The 17,815-nt window shown below is 29.6% G+C and overlaps 1 protein-coding gene and 3 long non-coding RNA genes across 7 annotated transcripts; 2 read left to right on the top strand and 2 right to left on the bottom strand.

The window, feature by feature from the left end:
• Positions 1-9: 9 nt before the first annotated feature.
• Positions 10-5,886, top strand: LOC107997031 (uncharacterized). 3 transcript variants are annotated; one of them, XR_009829011.1, is made up of 4 exons: positions 10-241; positions 830-1,314; positions 1,477-4,388; positions 4,490-5,886. It is a non-coding gene; the product is annotated as an uncharacterized LOC107997031 (long non-coding RNA). The 3 variants fall into 3 exon arrangements; XR_009829012.1 differs by having other exon boundaries at positions 788-1,314; positions 1,477-4,208; XR_009829010.1 differs by having other exon boundaries at positions 788-1,314.
• A 232-nt stretch (positions 5,887-6,118) lies between these two features.
• LOC133665769 (uncharacterized) lies at positions 6,119-11,381 on the bottom strand. 2 transcript variants are annotated; one of them, XR_009829014.1, is made up of 6 exons: positions 10,043-11,381; positions 9,774-9,963; positions 9,579-9,683; positions 9,052-9,291; positions 7,756-7,929; positions 6,119-7,691 (listed from the first exon to the last, which is right to left on the bottom strand). It is a non-coding gene; the product is annotated as an uncharacterized LOC133665769 (long non-coding RNA). The 2 variants fall into 2 exon arrangements; XR_009829013.1 differs by having other exon boundaries at positions 6,119-7,929.
• Positions 11,382-13,561: 2,180 nt separating this feature from the next.
• On the top strand, positions 13,562-15,143 carry LOC107997094 (autophagy protein 5). Its single transcript, XM_017055497.3, has 4 exons — positions 13,562-13,872; positions 13,956-14,161; positions 14,234-14,559; positions 14,642-15,143. Exons 1-4 carry the CDS (start codon positions 13,717-13,719, stop codon positions 14,749-14,751), a joined length of 798 nt encoding a protein of 265 aa, XP_016910986.1. The 5' UTR covers positions 13,562-13,716; the 3' UTR covers positions 14,752-15,143.
• A 158-nt stretch (positions 15,144-15,301) lies between these two features.
• On the bottom strand, positions 15,302-16,647 carry LOC107997095 (uncharacterized). Its single transcript, XR_009829342.1, has 2 exons — positions 16,204-16,647; positions 15,302-15,895 (listed from the first exon to the last, which is right to left on the bottom strand). It is a non-coding gene; the product is annotated as an uncharacterized LOC107997095 (long non-coding RNA).
• Between the last annotated feature and the right edge of the window lie 1,168 nt (positions 16,648-17,815).

The raw sequence follows: 17,815 nt of genomic DNA, 5'->3' as shown, positions 1-17,815 counted from the left end.
GTGGCGAAAGAAAAGCTTCGGCAATTTGGCGTGCGCAAGCGCACGCGACTGCTACCGATTATATCCGAAACCGTGTCGCCTTTTTGTTGGTTGATGACCATTTGCGTCGGCGGCGAAACCGGAATAAAAGCGATTCCATCTGAGTTCTCTTTACAGAGATCGACAGTCGTTAGAATGAAAATCGATCGATCTTAAATGTTTCTTTATGTCTTCATTAATCATACAGACCAATGTTCTATTGGTAAGTATATCTGACGAGTCAGACTCATTTTGTATTATAGGTTAGAATGATGAATCTCATTGTTAATTGAAATAATATTATATAGATATAATTATAAATATAAAATTAGAAGCGAGATAAATGCAAATAGTTAATAGTTCTAATTACTTTGAAATAGATAATATTTGAACTTGTAACTTCATTATTTAATACTTAATTGCTATTGTTGAATCATTAGAATATTACAAATTCTATAATTTTGTTTTTAAATCACATATAATATTAATTCTCAATTTTTAAACTATAATAAACTTATAATTATAATTTATAATACCAAATTTTTACCAAAAAATTTTTTAAATATCATTATATTTTAATTTCATTATAATAACTAAGAGATAAAATATCTTAGAAAAAAATTCCAAGATTCATTTATTCTTTTGTCATTATTAAAACTTTTAATTTTCACATTATAAACTATCATTGAAACATATTATTTATTTATATAAAATTATTATGACAAACATATACTAATACTTTTTCGACTCATTGCAAATATTTAACTAGACCATAGTAAGTACTAAAGACGGAAGAGGCTTGTTATCGTAGAAACCAGAGGGGTCGAGTGTAAGGAGTTCCCAAAGGAATTGGCCGCGACGAAAGTCGACGACTCGTGGGAAAGTTAAGGGGCGCCAACCGTTTTTGAAACGGAGAATACATAGCAGCACCAAGAGACGCTGGGGGTGGACATGTAATTGATACGCTTCGCAGGACCGTGTTTGAATTTCATTAAGGCCCTAATGCCACCTCTGGATCTATTCCGCTTCACTGGTTCATCCACTCGAACGATCAGGAATCCACTGACCAGACACTTTGTCGCTCTTTCTTTCTCCTCTGGCGACAGTCTCACGATTCAAAAGTGCATCGGTTCTTGAGCTTCTTCTGAAGAATTAGCTTCCGTGAACGCGCGAAATTTGCATGGGAAAGTTCAAGAGATAAGTCAGGAGTTTTTGCACGCAACTTTCAGAGATTGAGTTACATTTTTGTGAAATTTTAACAAAACTTGCAATATTATTTTTTGAATAATATTAAAGGTATTAGATTAATTTCAATAATTAATTAATTAATTAATTAATAAACGATTTATTTATTAAGTAAAAAAATATTAGGATGAATATATAAAATATAAATAAAATATGATATAAATATAAATTATGGATGAAAGAAATGAATTTAACATTTTTTTTAAATTTTAGCAAGAAATCTATTCGATGTGGGATACATTACTTGATAAATCATGTCAAGAATTTCACTATCTAATCAATTTAAATATCTATATATATATTTTTGAAAATGATGTATAGAAACTAGGAAAGAAATAATCTGGAAGAAATTAAAGATTAAAGAAAAAATAAAAATTCTAAAAGATTAAATAATGAAATACAAAATGTTTGTCAGGACAATTGTTAAATATGCTAATATTTAAATTATCTGTCTAAATATATATTTACAATATGATTCACGATAACCTGACATCCAAAATCATGAAAAAGAAAATAGAAAAAAAAATAATTTACCTCAATAAACTATCTATCAAATCGAACAGATATCATGATCGATTCTTCTCGAAAACAGCGGCTCGTTCCCCAGAGATCTAAGCGACCGACGTAACCGTCACGATCGAACCCTCCGGTTTTCGATTCGTGAACGAGAAACGAAAATAAGGAAAGAGAGAAAAGAAGAGAGAAGGAAGTCTGTCGAAAAAGGATCGCTGTGTGTGCTCCTCGCGGAAAAAAAGACAAGTCCACCACTGTGGGAGATCGCGTACGCAGGGTGCAGTCCAGTCGAGAAGTCGTGAGAGTAAACCTGACGAGCGAGAGAAGGACGAACAGAATCACCTGCGGTGCACCTGCTGTGCAGGGGGCTCCTTCAGTCCCGTATTAAAAGTGTATCAGACCTTCTCCTCCTCCTCCATCTCTTTTCCCTTCTTCTTCTTCTTCTTCCTCTTCTTCTTCTTGTTCTTCTCTGCTTCATCTCTTTCTTCTCTGTTTCATTCCTTGATCCTCTTCATATTCTTTTTTTTCTTCTCATTCTTCGATTCTCTTCTCTTCTTCTCATTCTTTGATTCTCTTCTCTTATCTCTTACGATATCCTTTGCTTTTTCCACATTTACTCTTTCTTTTTTTTCTATTCTATTCGCTTCATCCTTTAATCTCTTCATTATCCTTTATTCTTATTCTCTCTTTATTTCTTTTTCTTCTCATTTTTCTCTCCTTCAATTTCCTTCATTCTTATTCTCATTCTTCTTCCTCTTTTTATCCAGGTCATTTTTCTTTATTATTTTTTCTTCGTTTATCATGATCCATTTAATTTCATTTTAATTTCATAATTTTTCCATTCCAAAATATGGAATTCTACTCTCATAATAATTGTTTCAGTTCGATTTTTGGTTTTTGCTGGAAATGTGATCTAAGAATGGGCATGATTTTTTCCATGCATTTTTTTAATTAATCCAGGACGATTTAAAAGGGACAAGTCTGTCGATTGAATGTATTGACCAAAACGAAGTCAAGGGTAATTACATAATAATTACATAATTGAACGATTGCTATTCACGATCACAGGTATGTACAAAGTAGTTTCTTCTGACGCAATCTCGTTGTTCTCTCATTCCTCTTTTCACCCATTTTCATTCTCGAAGACGCTTAGTTACGTTTCGCAACGGTGGTCGTCGTTTTATAACTGTGCCTATCTAAGAAATCTCTGCATTGAGGGAGCATTATCCGTTCTCTTCATTTCTCAATGTCGCGCGCCAACTTTACGTCGATTCGATACGTAATTTGTTGATGTTTTTCATTTCTGTGACAAATAAACACCACGAGATACTTTGAAGATAAACTTGTTGAAAACGATTGTGGTAGAATTATTTGTGAGAATTCGTATCTTATTTCTATTTTCTGTATAACATAATAAAACATCATCATTATATTATTGGATTGAATATTTTTAGTATATTATATGAGTCATTTAAATCCTTGATCCTGAATATTTTCGAAATTATTTAATCCTTTATGAAGTTTCTGACACAATATTATATTTTTCTAGAATTTTTTTTCTGATTTTTCTTTGATGTAACATTTCATGCATTAAATTCTACTTTGAATATATTCATGAATTTTAACATTTCTGTTATTATATTTACCACTTATATTAAGTATTTTATTACTATATACTAATGAATTTTATTCTATCTAATTAAATTGAATAAGGGACTCTAGATTAATTAAAGAAAAAAATTGAAATTAATATAAGAGCTGAAAGACAGGTTGCTTTCTTTTTCTTACAGTTACTAATTCGTAGAAAGGTGCGGGCGCCTCCTTGGAGACAGAGGTGAGAGAGAAGGTGGTGGTGAAGAAGGTCAAAGCGATTTTCCCTCTAACGGACGAGCTAGAGAGGAGTCGTGGCGGTGAGAGAGCCGCGGTCGCATTTGTTTCACGGCAGCCAGCAGGAGCAGCAACGGCCAACAGGTGTATAGCAGGTGCACACCCCGAGCGGCATCGAGAGTGCCGTGGAGAGCTAAAAAGTTTCACGTCCACCTGAAGGTCCCACACGAGAAACCGGCCGACTTTCAACCGTCGTTTTCTTCAGCGCCACCACCCCTCGACTCCCACCCCACGTAGCCCGCACTCGCCATGTATATACGTTTGTCGAATGAACAAACGGACGATGAAACCAACGAACTAACTCGTTGTTACCTTCTTGCGACAGCATAATGTTATACGGTTGAGAAAGAAACGGTAGAACCCACTTCCCAATATTTCAAACCGAATTCTTGAGGCCTTAAGGTCGTTGTCCTAATCATCAATTAGCCACGTGAACACATATCTGTATCCATTTAAAAGCATAACAAAAAAATTATAACTAATTCCAATTGGCTATACATAAGTGTGGATAAGATATCATATATGGATGTTTTGATAAAACAGAGGTAATCAATTATATTTTGATTATTACAATAATTGAAAGTATCAATTATTGAAAGTAATAATAATTATCATAAGGAATAACCTAATAATATTGCACAATATTATACATTATATGTATGCATATTCATTGTGATTAAAACTGAAAGAAGATTTGATACAGCTTTTCAAAAAGGAAGTAGAAGGTAAGATAGTTTTAATCTCAAACTACTTAATATACAAACTTAATATATTTATTTATTTATATTGATAAATATATTTTTCTAAAAAAAGAAATTTCTTTTAGATGAATAAGAAAATCTCCATAAAAACCAGAAGAATTAAATGAGAAATGTGATCTATTTAGTGTTGGGGCGAAGAAAAGAAATTTTTTGGACGAATAAAAAAGAAAAAAAACTTTAAGAAAGACAAAGAGAATCAATGAAGAAGTAAAAAATATAATAGGCGAGGAAAAGAAGATTCAAAGATAAAGATAAAGGGAAGAAAATCTCGATGAAAACCGGAAGAGTGGAGAAGAATAGAAGAGGGATGGAAGAAGACACGTGGAAGAAGGTGCCAGTCGGAGAGAAGCACCTGCGTCTCATTATCGATCATCTATCGAACGAGGCCTCCAGTCGGGGGCTATCCTCGAAATCACTATGCGCCGCTATGTTTCCAACCGTTGAAAATCCACCCTGTGTCGTGGCTGATGTCAGGTGCTTCTTCCTGGACGGCAAGTGCAGGCGGCGCGAGGTGCTTTTTCGATTTAATGACACGTTGTCCCACACAAGCGTGGCAACGTACACGCGCCCTATGCTTATACCTTTCTTCTCTTTGCTCCTCTTCCCGGATTTCCGTTTCCATTCCGTTTCGTTCGCCGTTACCAACCACCGTTTGAATCAATCGAGAAAGAAACTTCTGGCGAACGCGATGGCGCGCGAATAACGAACGATTAATAAAGTTAGCAAAGAATTATTTTTGTTTAAAGATCAAATTAATATATATCTATATATAGATATATATTTCTACTAAACATTTAATAATGTTGAAAATTTTTACAAGCGATTAATTAATTAATTAATATTTTTCTTCATTTATACTTCAATTTCAAAGTAAAAATAAGTAAAAAATTTGTCTCTCTTCAATTAAAACAAGTAAAAAACTTTCGTATTATGCAAGTGAAAGTTAATTAACAAATTTCTACTTGCAATATGTAGAACTGAAATAAATTAATAATTAAGTAGATATAATGATATATATTTTAAAATTTATTTAATTGCAATTGCATATATTTAAATTTATTTAATAATTCATGGATATAAATATATAATATAAATGGAAATATATTATATAATAAAAATCGATCGAAAAACTATACATAGTTATATATTAAATAAATTATATGATTAAAAATTAATGTTTCATACAAATATACAAATATACGTCAAATATATAATATCTATTTTATTAATATCAGAATATCTATTATATTAGATATATATTTACCTCTATATTAAATAATTATTAAATATTATTTTTGTATAATAATTTAACTTTTATTTATACATTAGATGTATATTATACCATTTACATTAACTAATTGTATTAATTTGCATTTTCTAATTAATTACTTTCAAGTATATTATACTCCATATCATTTCTTAATATTTCCACATAGCAGTCAATAAATTTGATACCATGAAATATAGAATATGTATCATTGTACTTAATCTATCCTTTCTATTCCATATTTACTCTATTCATAGCCGAAGATAATTAAACAAATAGTCCTTAACATTAAATACATTAAATAATCAGTCCTTTTTAATCTACTCGAAACAAGTGTTATTATAACGTAACTTCTATTCATAGCATCCAAAGATATTGGATAATCCAGAGAAAACGATCGAGAAAAGAAAGAATGATAAGAATAAGATATGCTCGATCGAATTATCTTTATTACTTACAATTTGTCAGGATACAATTTGAAACGCTAATCGAATTTATGGAAAAGAAAAGGCATGAGATGGTACTTACCATCATCCTTTTATGGACAAAAGAACGGTAATTAATCGGGAAGAGGTGGAACGATAACGGCCGCAACGATAAAGTTGTCCCGCTCGCGTCAGTAAATATACGCTCATGCACTTTTACTTATCAAAGTTCAATTGAGTTAACGATCGCACCTGTACGTTCCTTTCTCCTTGCTAGAGCGCGCGGTTTGGACGGATGGCAGCTGGATCTGGCATGCACGGGGTGTCGTGCACACGGTATACGCATACGTGTACGTACAGGTGGGACGAAACCGTCATCCTTCTCCTCGAGCGGTTCGCTCGATCTTCCCATCCTTATCATAAATTTTCTCTCGTTTCCTGGCCGAATTCGAGGCATCGACCGCTCAACGGATCGTTCTCCGTTGGCTAGAACTTGGATTTTGAAACTTTTTATCAGTTTTGCGATTTGAAATTGTTGAAAGTTAAGTAAAGATTAATTTTTTCTTCATTTCTTTCATCAATTGTATCATAAACTATTCTTCGTTCCCGTATTTATCTGTTACTTTCAAGCAAATCTACAAGTAAATATGATTTTATTATATTTAATTGTGTGATTCTTCCATTTGTTTTCCATTGTTATCTTTCTCATTTCTTTTTTAAATAGAAGTTGGGGATGTGCTCGATCGTCGTGTGAAAAGGTGCAACAGTGATGCGGGCAACAACAAGGATAACCATGAAGTATCGTGTAAAATATGGAAGATCGCGACCAAATGAGAACTGATCCTTAGCGCCTCGGGCGAAATCAAGCAAGAAAGAAATGAGTTGAAGCAAAGCAAAATCGAAGGAAATTGCCACGGTCGAGATCGAAGCGGCTTCTCTCAGTAGGAATGGAGAAGTGTAGGCAAAAGTGGTCGTGGTGCTCGTTAAACGTCAACAAGTACCACTTATCGATTCTGAAGTTCCTGTCTGAAGTTTCTTCTTAGGGAAATTATGTGGCAGCTGAGTTGAGAAGAATGGAAGTGCTCGATATATCTTCTGGCGTGATTTTTCCATATCCTTGATTTGATTCAGTCAGTTGTTTTCCAATCTTTATCGAGTAATCTTTTTTTTTTTACAATTATATATAAAAAACTTGTGTTATAATTTTTAATCGACGATGTTTTGGTATTAGTAATGATGACATTGTAATGAAGACACGGTTTTCCCTTCTCTATAATTATTTATTTATTAATGGTCTTTGCTTCCGGCGAATGATTTAACAGAAGCCCTCCGAAATTTTACCAACATGAGAGTTTCTATTAAAAGATAATCGATGGATAATTAGAGAGCAATGTCCTATGTGTGTTCGTGCATCATCGTTGTATCAAAAAAGAAGCAGTGATTGGTGGTTGGCCCGATGAGCAGCATCACGGCCCTTTAAACTGTCCCGTGTCACACGCTGCTGCTTTGGCTCAACGCTTTTTTACCATCTGCCCCTTGTCGGGCATATGTTGCGGGATAACATCGAAAATGATCCTGAAACAGGTAGAGAGGCGAGCCTCTAGATTTCGACACTCGCTACCCGTCTGTCGGCGATCACCTGTTGATTTCCTTTAAATCAAAATAATATCACGCGTTTCCACGCTTCTCGATGTGTAGCCAGTGCATTGACTTTTCCTTGAGAGGAAACCATGAATAACGTAGCTATGGGAAAACTTGATACTTTCGATTCCTGAAGCGCGGATATCCATCAAGTTAGGAGTTATCGGTATATCTGGAAACAAAGATGGATGAAATTTAATTCGAATTAAAAATTAGAAATGAATTTTTATTTGCCAGAATAAGATTTGAAGAGAATAAGAATTCAATTGAGAAAGAAATTTGGTAAACATTTTTTCTAATCTTATTCTTATTCTTGTTCTAAGTCTTATTATATTGGATTTTATAATTTATTTTTATTCGAAAAATCAAAAAGTTGAATGTTGCTTTACGAAATTTTCATATTCGGTGTCTTTAAGTAGTTCATATTATTCTGCTAATGAATCTTCTTGTATTGTAACATGAATCAACTAATTACATAGATATATCCGGATAAATAATGATATGATATAGGAAAATATAATCGAGAAGTAAATATACAATACAAATGTTAGATATACGTACAAAATTGACTAATGAATATATCCTTGTAAAAACATTTACAGATTATAGATAAGATTATACCAATAAAAATAATTATTCTTGTATTAATAATTCATATAATGATTATGAACTTATTCTCATAAATAATAATTTGAATAATGTTTGTGAAACAATTTCCTTTGAATCAAAAATTAAATTTCAAATTAAATCTCGTACACTCTAATCCCATCGAAATAACTGATATTTAATCAAGATCTAATTCAAATCTAATCTAAACATAAGTAAGATTTAAAGAGTGTACAAATCTATGCTAAAGTTATCTAATTTAAATTTATAACAAAGTTAATAAACCAAAGTTCGAATTTCGTTCAAATATTTTCAGAATAAAAAATATTATTTTTTAAAAACTAAAATCGAATAACAATAGCTACAATATTTATATAAAAAAAAAGTCATCATTATTTAGAATAATGATCTTGACAAAATATTTTAAAGACAAAAATCTAGAAGTTATCCCTATATTAAATAATTTCAAAACTTGTAACTTCCTTTTAAAAATTTTTCCTTAGGGTGCGTCAGAACTGAGCCGTGATTCCAATCCTTCCGTTTCCGGCTCATGGACAAATTTCGCGATTGCGATCACGATAAACAGCGTCGATTAAGTGGCTGAATAGCGGTGCAACCCCCCATTGAGGGAGAGGGGCTGCATGAAAGCTTGGCGCTTGATTTATGAACGAAAATCTCGAGTAAATACCCGTTTCCGCGCTCCACCGGGCGTGAAATGACTTTGGGCGAGTTCTGCCGCGAGTGGGTCGTCGCGACAACAAGCCGGCCGTGCGTGCAGTTCCGGCACCGAGAAACCGGAAGTAGTTGGCTTGCACACCGTATCTACTCCACTTTAACGCGTGATGACGTGACCTCATTCTAATTTTGATAGAAAAAATAACTATTTTATTTTTTCATTTTGCCGCTTATTCCTTTGTTTGATGGAAATCTATAAATGAAAATTGAAATTTTAATAGGTACAAATGTTTATTGAAAGAATCGTAAGATGATAAATAGAATTTTTTTATATTTCTAATGAAAATTTTTGTTCAATTTTCATTTGGAAATATATTTCATTTTGGATGGAGAAAATTTATTTTATATATCAAAAATTAATAAATGACAAATTGAATATATAGCTAATGAACGGTAAGGATATAATATATATATATAGAATTTATTTTATCAAAATAAAAATTTTAATTTTTATAAATATCCTATTTGTGAGATGCTTACCACTTGTATATTTACTTCTTATAAAAAATATAAATAATGCATTTTGGTCCACAGTATTATTTATTTATATTTTAAAAATATCAATATTTCTCCAATTTATGATATCTGAAAAATTAGGAATTTAAAAATTAGTTTTATATTGAATTAAATCATATAAATTAAGGAGCAATAATTATATTATTAGTTTGTACTTACCTTAAAATATTTATTATCTTTTTAATAATAATAGTATAATAATAGAATCAGATAATAATAGAATTCATCTTCTTTCAAACTAAACTCAGAGCAACAAATTGTTTTTATTAATTTTCTTTTTGAACAATAATGTTTATAATAAATTTAATAAGATATATTATGTGTGTATACATATAATGTAATTTTTAATCTAGATGGTCAAAAGAAATTTTGTCAAAAAATGAAACAAAATAAATAAATATTAATTTTATTAATATCACAACAATCACCTTATAAGTTGAGAATTACTGTCAGAATAACTTAGTCTTTTGATTGGTAATTTGTTTAGACAAAACATTTTTTTTCCAAGTTTTCAACTCAATTTTCATAGCATTTTAGTCAAAACTATTGTAAATTTTGCCGTCTATATTGACGATCATATTGGAATTCGACGTTGAAACTTGGCAAAGATAGCTGCGAGCCATTTAGTGAGGTCGAAGGTTGTCTTATAAATTGAGTTTTTATTGAAGCTCGTGTTAGCGCAAACGAAATGTCTTTTATTCCCGCGATAGGTTCTCCCCTTTACTTGCCGCCTTATTGTCATATTTTTATCGTTGAAACTAGTCAGAAGCAGATTCGATATCGATACAAACAAGAAGGATCATCGCTTGATTCTTTTCATTATATAAAATTTTTTAGAAATTCGTATGTTTATGTATGATTTCTAAATTTTCATTCTTTCATCATTTATCAAAATCATGGATCATTTATCTTTGATGAAAGTATAAAATGCATTAACACATCAATTTCAAAAGATATGTATATATATTCTTCGCAAAGACATTACTTTATCACAATATAATTTCGCACCTCCATCATCTTTTATTAATTCAAGATTTTAAATCATTTTTTCTTCCATTTATCGTCAAGAGAAATTCATTTCCAATCAAAAGCCACTGCCAAAAATAAATTCATCGATGATCTTAGTTAAATTGATTCACTGTCCGCGTATATATGTGGGCATATTTCTTTTTTTTTCCTTTGATCATCGAATCGAGAAAGATAACCCAATTAATAACGATAACATAATTTATTTGGATTTTTTTCTTCACCAAAATATTAAAACAAAATGGTTCTTATTTTTTTTTGTAAATTTTTATTAATAAATATAACGAAAGAAACAAAAGAATTCTTTTTTTTTTGAGGTTAACTTTATCAATGGATAAAAATATGTTGAATTTGATTCATCTCCTTTGAACGATTTGTACCACGATGAAATTTTCATCCTCATGATCATTCACCCGGTATCGAGCCGTTATTTATAAGACAAATTTATCAGGAACTTTCATTTATCAGAACAGACAGTCAGGTCAGACTGTCGACAAGAGACATGAGCGAGACACGCACACGCGGCCCTGCGTGCAGCTGTGCGCGAAATTGATGCCATGTCGTTCATTTGCAATTTCTACGTAAGACGTGCTAGTTACAGATATGATGATTAAAAATTTTACTTACGGAAAAATCGATAATACAATAAACTATCGACGATATTGCGATTCTAATATTATCATCATTGAATAAACGAATATGCAGTATTTCGAAAATGCAAAATTTTTCTTCTGTATTGTATATATATAAATGTAAGTTATCGTTTTGGATTTGAATTAATTTTACGACTAATCTTCTTTTTAACATAATACGTCCCATTTTATATATATATATATATATGTTTAATTTGGATTAAGTTTAAATAACGATAAAATGATAGATTATATTCGTATATAGTCCATTTTTCTGAAATGAATGGTGAAGATATTAGAAAATAATATTTATGGATATTTATTAAAGATTGCAAACTATGTTATATAACATAGATATTAAAAAAGTAATCGGTAAAAAGAACTGTATTATATATGTCTCATAAATTCTTATGATGTAACACATGGCGCTCAAGTTTAATGTTCTTTATCAGAAATAGAATGAATATCAGGTGTTTAAAATTGATTTCTTGTTTAGTTACATTACGATTTAATGACTAGTCTAATTGACGTCATGGTTTGTGCATATCTAAGCGGTTAGAATGAAAAAGAGACTTTTATCGTTATGATGAGAAGAGAGTGAATTTTCTTTCTGCCCCCTCAAAGTTCAAAAGTTCAAGCAAACCGATAAATATGTTCTCTCGTCCGACATCTTCGCTTAACAGATAAGAAATCTGCTTCATTTATTTATATTTAAAAGAATCATCTTTTTGATACTTTTTTGAATTTTATTTTGAATTTATTATTATGCTTCCTTTTACATATACTTGAGTCTAGTAAGTTGATTGTTCGATTGTAAAACATCGATCAAAAATAGAACAGAAATTTAAAAATTGCAGTAGATTAGACAAGATATAGAAAAGATTTATATTATAGGATTTATGTGCATTATTATCGACTATGCAAGAACTCAGAAATTTGATTCGATGCGCCCTCTAGGATCTAAAGTATTTAATTTAAGAAATATCAATTGATAATTTAAGAAAAAAGAAACAAAAAAAATTTACCCAATATTTTATGGAATTTTATAACTCATATTCTGAAATGATATTCTTTACTTTTATTTTTTTTTTATCAGCTTTTGATTACTATTTTTATTATGCGGAATAATTTAATTAATGTATTATTACAACGTAATAACAATTATGTTACATTGAAAGTATACTTATTAAAAATATTCGAAGAACATTTATATTTATCACAAGATTATCATACGTCTATTAAAATATCTAAATATTGGAATATATAAATATTGGAGATGTATAAATTTTGTAAAGCAAAAATTATAGGTAAGGAGAGAAGACAAGGTAAAAAATATAGGCAAACAAATTAAACAAGGAGAGCATAGTGAGAGAATGACAGAGATAGGATAAAAATATGGAAATCAGCGCCATCTCTAGAGTGCCGCAAATGAAACTAATGTAAACAAAGAGAGCAAATAATAGGAAAAGGATAGAGATAAAGTAAGAATTGATTAGTGGTGCCATCTATTGAGTTTTAAAGAAATTTACAACGGAAGGATAAAGTAGATTAAGAATTGACAATCAACGCCATCTTTTGAATATAATAGAAAATTTTCAATTCTTTACTTATTTCATAATCCAATAGATGGCGCTAGCGATCAATTCTCGTTTTATCTCCATCCTTTTCTTATTATTTGCTCTCTTTGTTCACATTAGTTTCATTTGCGGCACTCTAGAGATGGCGCTGATTTCCATATTTTTATCCTATCTCTGTCATTCTCTTACTATGTTCTCTTTGTCTATATTTGTTTTTAAAATGTAATCATAAACGAAATATGAAATATCAATGGAATACATTTTCATCATTTTTCAAAACTATAATATGTCTTAATTTTCAATGTAAAAAATATATATTATTATATTTTTATCTTTTTAATCTATCTTTATCTCTATTATATAATATTAGTTATATAAATGATAATAGAAATTTTTTAATTTTTAAAAATATTTTATTAAAGTGATTCGTATGAGAAAATATCGGATACATTATAGAAATTTTAAGAAGTTTTTTTTCTATTACTTGAAATTCTTTCTTAGAATGCCATCCAAAGATTTCTTCTATATAAAAAAGACGTATTCCAAAGATCTAGAATAAAAAATGCATTAAATATTAAATCTAGTTTTTTCATTTATAATCTTATTTATTTAGTGAATTTCTAAATTACCGATTATAAATTTTTAAATATATAACGCCATCTTGAAGAAAAATTGTAAACTCTATAACTACTAAAATATATATTCAATTTCTAACATATCGATTGCTTCATGTTATCATTGTAGACATTATCTGAATATATATTCAATTCTTGTAGCAGACGAAAAACATAACCTTTTAAGAGATATTCATTTGTTATTAAAAATCCGAATGAATTAGAGTAAACATTACTTGCCGTTGTATTCATAATGGCGAATGACAGGGAGGTATTAAGAGAAATTTGGGATGGTAAAATTCCTGTTTGTTTTACGCTTGATTCTGAGGAAATTTGTGAATTACAAGGACCTGACCCATTTTATCTTATGGTGCCTAGGTTAAGTTATTTTCCACTCTGCACAGATAAGGTAAATAATACAAATAAAAGATTATCAGTAACAAATATATTTATAATTTTTAATTATCATTTTTATATATTTTTTTCAATTAGATACGAAAGCATTTTATAAGACATATACAAAGTGACAGTAAGCAAGAACATGAAATGTGGTTAGAATTTAATGGTATTCCTTTAAAATGGCATTATCCAATTGGTGTTCTTTTGGATATTTATTCCAATGATGTTGAATTACCTTGGAATATTGTTGTTCACTTTGATAGGTTTCCAGAAAATGTGCTGATGCACTGTCAAAACAAGTAAATATATAGAAGCTTAATTTAATATTTGTTTATAATAAAATATTTAATTTTATTAAATTTAAATTTTAGAGAAGTAGTAGAAGCATATTTTCTCTCATGTATTAAAGAAGCAGATGTACTAAAACACAGAGGGCAAGTTGTATCTAGTATGCAAAAGAAAGATCATAATCAATTATGGTCTGGTTTATTGAATGATAAGTTTGATCAATTTTGGTCTGTGAATCGAAAACTTATGGAGGCTAGTAACATAGAGGAAGGTTTTAAATACATACCATTTCGATGTTATACAAGTGAAGATAAATATGTACAAAAACTTGTAAAACCTGTCAATGAAGAAGGTCAAAGAAAAACATTGAGGCATTTATTGAATGAAGTATTTCCAGATAATGAAAATAGTAAGTGAATATTTTTTTGTATTTATTTTTATATATTTTATATATTTAAGTATTGTGTTATTTATTTATGTTTTTTATTTAGTTACAGTGTTTACTCATGGTATTACCCCACCATTGGAAACACCTCTTCAATGGATGTCAGAACATTTAAGTTATCCTGATAATTTTTTACATTTAGTTGTGACGTCATAACCCAAATTGAAATAGCCAGTTGATTAATTATCAATGAAAATTCTACAAATTGTGAATTCAATACTGTTTTCTCTTGTCAGTAAATAACTGGCTTTCTAATTAAGATCCTTTTATCATGGATCTTTTTAATTTTTATGTGCTTTGTCCCATATTTATTTTATACAAAGTCATAAATGACATTCTAATTTTTCCTGAAAAAAATAACGATTAAATGCTATTACTGTTGCTTATATTCTTGTAATGCACGAACGTATGCAAATTTTGTTACAATTGCAACGTCGGACTTTATTAAAATTGGATCGATATCGGACCACATTCATCATAGATCAATCGAATTGTAATTCAACTAACAATAATGTATCAGGAAAAAATATATTGTATAAATATAATTATATAAATATTTAAAAATCATTTAGGTATAAACATTATATATAAATATATTATATTCGACATCATAAAATCAATGTGAATATTTTAATGGTAACGAAAATTAATTAATATTATATTTCGAAAAACATGAAGGAGAATAAAATATTAAAAATGCCAAAAATAAATAAACAATCGACGATTTAATTTAAAATTAAGAACCATAATTGAGGCATAAACTAATTTATTGCACAACTATCTCGAGGCTTTCGATATATCCTTAATATTTGGGAAGATATGTTTTCATCGTTGTGAGTTGTCAAAGAGCCAGTTGGTCTCCGCACAATAACGGGATGATTTCCGTAATTACTATACTCCATCGTTCTACGACTCGTTCCAAAAGTTAAATAATTCACTTCTCTCTTACTCTGTTCCTGTAATACAAAGATTTGAAACAAATCACAAAAATTAATTAATTAAAACTTCGAGAAATGTACGTAATTATATGCAAGATATTGTTAAAACATAATTTGTACATTAAAATGTCTTTGAATTTAGAAAGAAGATTATTAAAAATTGTTGTTTCTGTATTTAATTACAATTTAAATATAATATTTTTTATCAATAAATTTGTGTGTCGTAAATAAATAATTACTTTATATATAATTAGGGATATATCTTGATATCTCTTATGAATCTCTTCCTTAGACAATACGATCTTCACTTCCGGCGATTCATATCGCTCCGTCATTTACAATTATTCTTTCGTTTGCTATACCTGTAACACATATCAATTTATGAATTAAAATGTCATCTATTTGATTGTAGTTTCTAATTTAACTATCATCGATCGGAATAAAGATTCCTATATTCAACATACCAACAAAACTGTTAATTAAAGTAGATTCTGTATCAATGTCTACCAAAAAAAAAAAATAAAATGAAAAACAAAGCAAAAAAGATAGGCTTAAAGAAGAACAGGAAAACAAGAACGAGCAAGAGAAATGTCGAAGAGAATGCACACATTTGTCTAGGGTAAAAATAAACTCTGGTTGGACTTTCACAACGCAGTAAATACTGTCTCACCTCTTTTAGAATTAATATTTCTTATTTTGTTCGTTAGTTCTTTTTTTATTTTTCTATTTTATTATTTAATCTAGATTTTTATTATTTCTCCAAAGAAAATTTTCTTTTTTTTCTGTTTTGTTTTTAGTATTAAATTTTTTTTTAATTGTTTAAATTATTTTTTTTCTTTTCAATGATTATAGACGACTTTACCATTTGGCTTTAATTATTTTCGAAAAGATATAATAAATATGACGATAAATTAATCACGATATTTTTTTCAGCTAGATAACGAAAGATCGTTGATAAAAAAAAAGACCTGGATCGTGTTTTCGAAGATTATTTGCAATTTATAAGCACTGTCCGATGATATCGGCGGACGGACAAGAAGTACACCGTAAGAATAATCAACGAAACTTGAGACTTTGTCGCCACGTTGATCTTTAACTCGCAAACAGAAGACACGTTATTCGCCTATTGGAATAGAGCCAGAAACTTTTTGGTATCCCTTTCGAATTTCCGGTTGAGAACGCCAGACGCGTGGTATCCTGTCATGAATATTTTATCATTGTAAACAATGATTTATGCTGTCTTTTAAATTAGAAAATATTTAAAAATATATATATTGCTTTAAGTCTTAAATTAATTTAATCTGTACAAAATTAACATTAATTTAAAAGGATTTATTTGCAAAATTAAAAATAAATATATAATTTCATTATAAATTTTTGTTTGCATGCCCCACTGTACCCTTCCTAATTGCATTGCACCAGTGGTGACATTTATTGGCGTTGATTGAAGCGTTGCATCAGTCATACTTTGATTCAAGGTGCTTTGCACGCACGCGGTGGCCTCAATAGAAACGAATAATATCGTTATTGCGATTTAATATAGAGATCATTCGATAAATGTTTTTTATTTTTTAATACATCAAAAATTATCAATTACAATGAACATAATATATGAACAAAGTTATCGCAAATTTTGTTTTTTTTGTTATTTCTTTTTATTATAGTTTTAATTATATTAAATGATTTTAAACTAATTGCGCATTAAGGAAATGCATACAACAAGAAAGATAAGATATTTAATAATCTTTCAAAGAAATATCGATAAATTAGTGTAACTATATTTTCACTGTCGATAATATGAATTTCTATAATATACAGTATGTTAAGATCCTTTATAAATATGAAATAATTGACAACTTTTTCATAATCATTATCATTGTTTAAATAGAATTCACTATCGATCCACCGTATAAAATTCATTATGCTTCTGCTGTAATTATTGCATATTCTAATTCAATTAGCTGCAGTGTATAACTATACAGAAATACATATGAATATGTTGCGTCATATGCACGTGTGCAGCTGCTCGCGCAAGTTTTTTCAACCTCTCTTTAAGTTCAAAGAAACATTCAGCAAGAACTGCAATTTATTTTCATTTTTTATATAACATCTTTCCATGTTTTAACAGTGATTAATAATAATAATATAATCTTTATCTTATGATCATATGTAATTAAGAAATGTATTTAAGAAATGAACGAATATTTAGCATTCAAGAAAAAGCTATGAAACTTTAAAGATTTTTTATGTCATTTATCGACAATTCAAGTGCATAGTTGATG

This window comes from Apis cerana, linkage group LG3 (assembly GCF_029169275.1).
Source record: "Apis cerana isolate GH-2021 linkage group LG3, AcerK_1.0, whole genome shotgun sequence".
NCBI lineage: Eukaryota > Metazoa > Arthropoda > Insecta > Hymenoptera > Apidae > Apis > Apis cerana.
Note: the sequence above shows the minus strand (reverse complement) of the source record. Positions and strands in the feature narration are given on the sequence as shown.

Bases quoted from the DNA above. Each gene is read 5' to 3' on its own strand.
- LOC107997094 (XM_017055497.3), top strand. From the start codon at position 13,717: ATGGCGAATGACAGGGAGGTATTAAGAGAAATTTGGGATGGTAAAATT. The intron at 13,873-13,955 runs GTAAATAATACA...TTTTTCAATTAG, and splicing joins TTCCACTCTGCACAGATAAG to ATACGAAAGCATTTTATAAG. The intron at 14,560-14,641 runs GTAAGTGAATAT...TTTTTTATTTAG, and splicing joins ATTTCCAGATAATGAAAATA to TTACAGTGTTTACTCATGGT.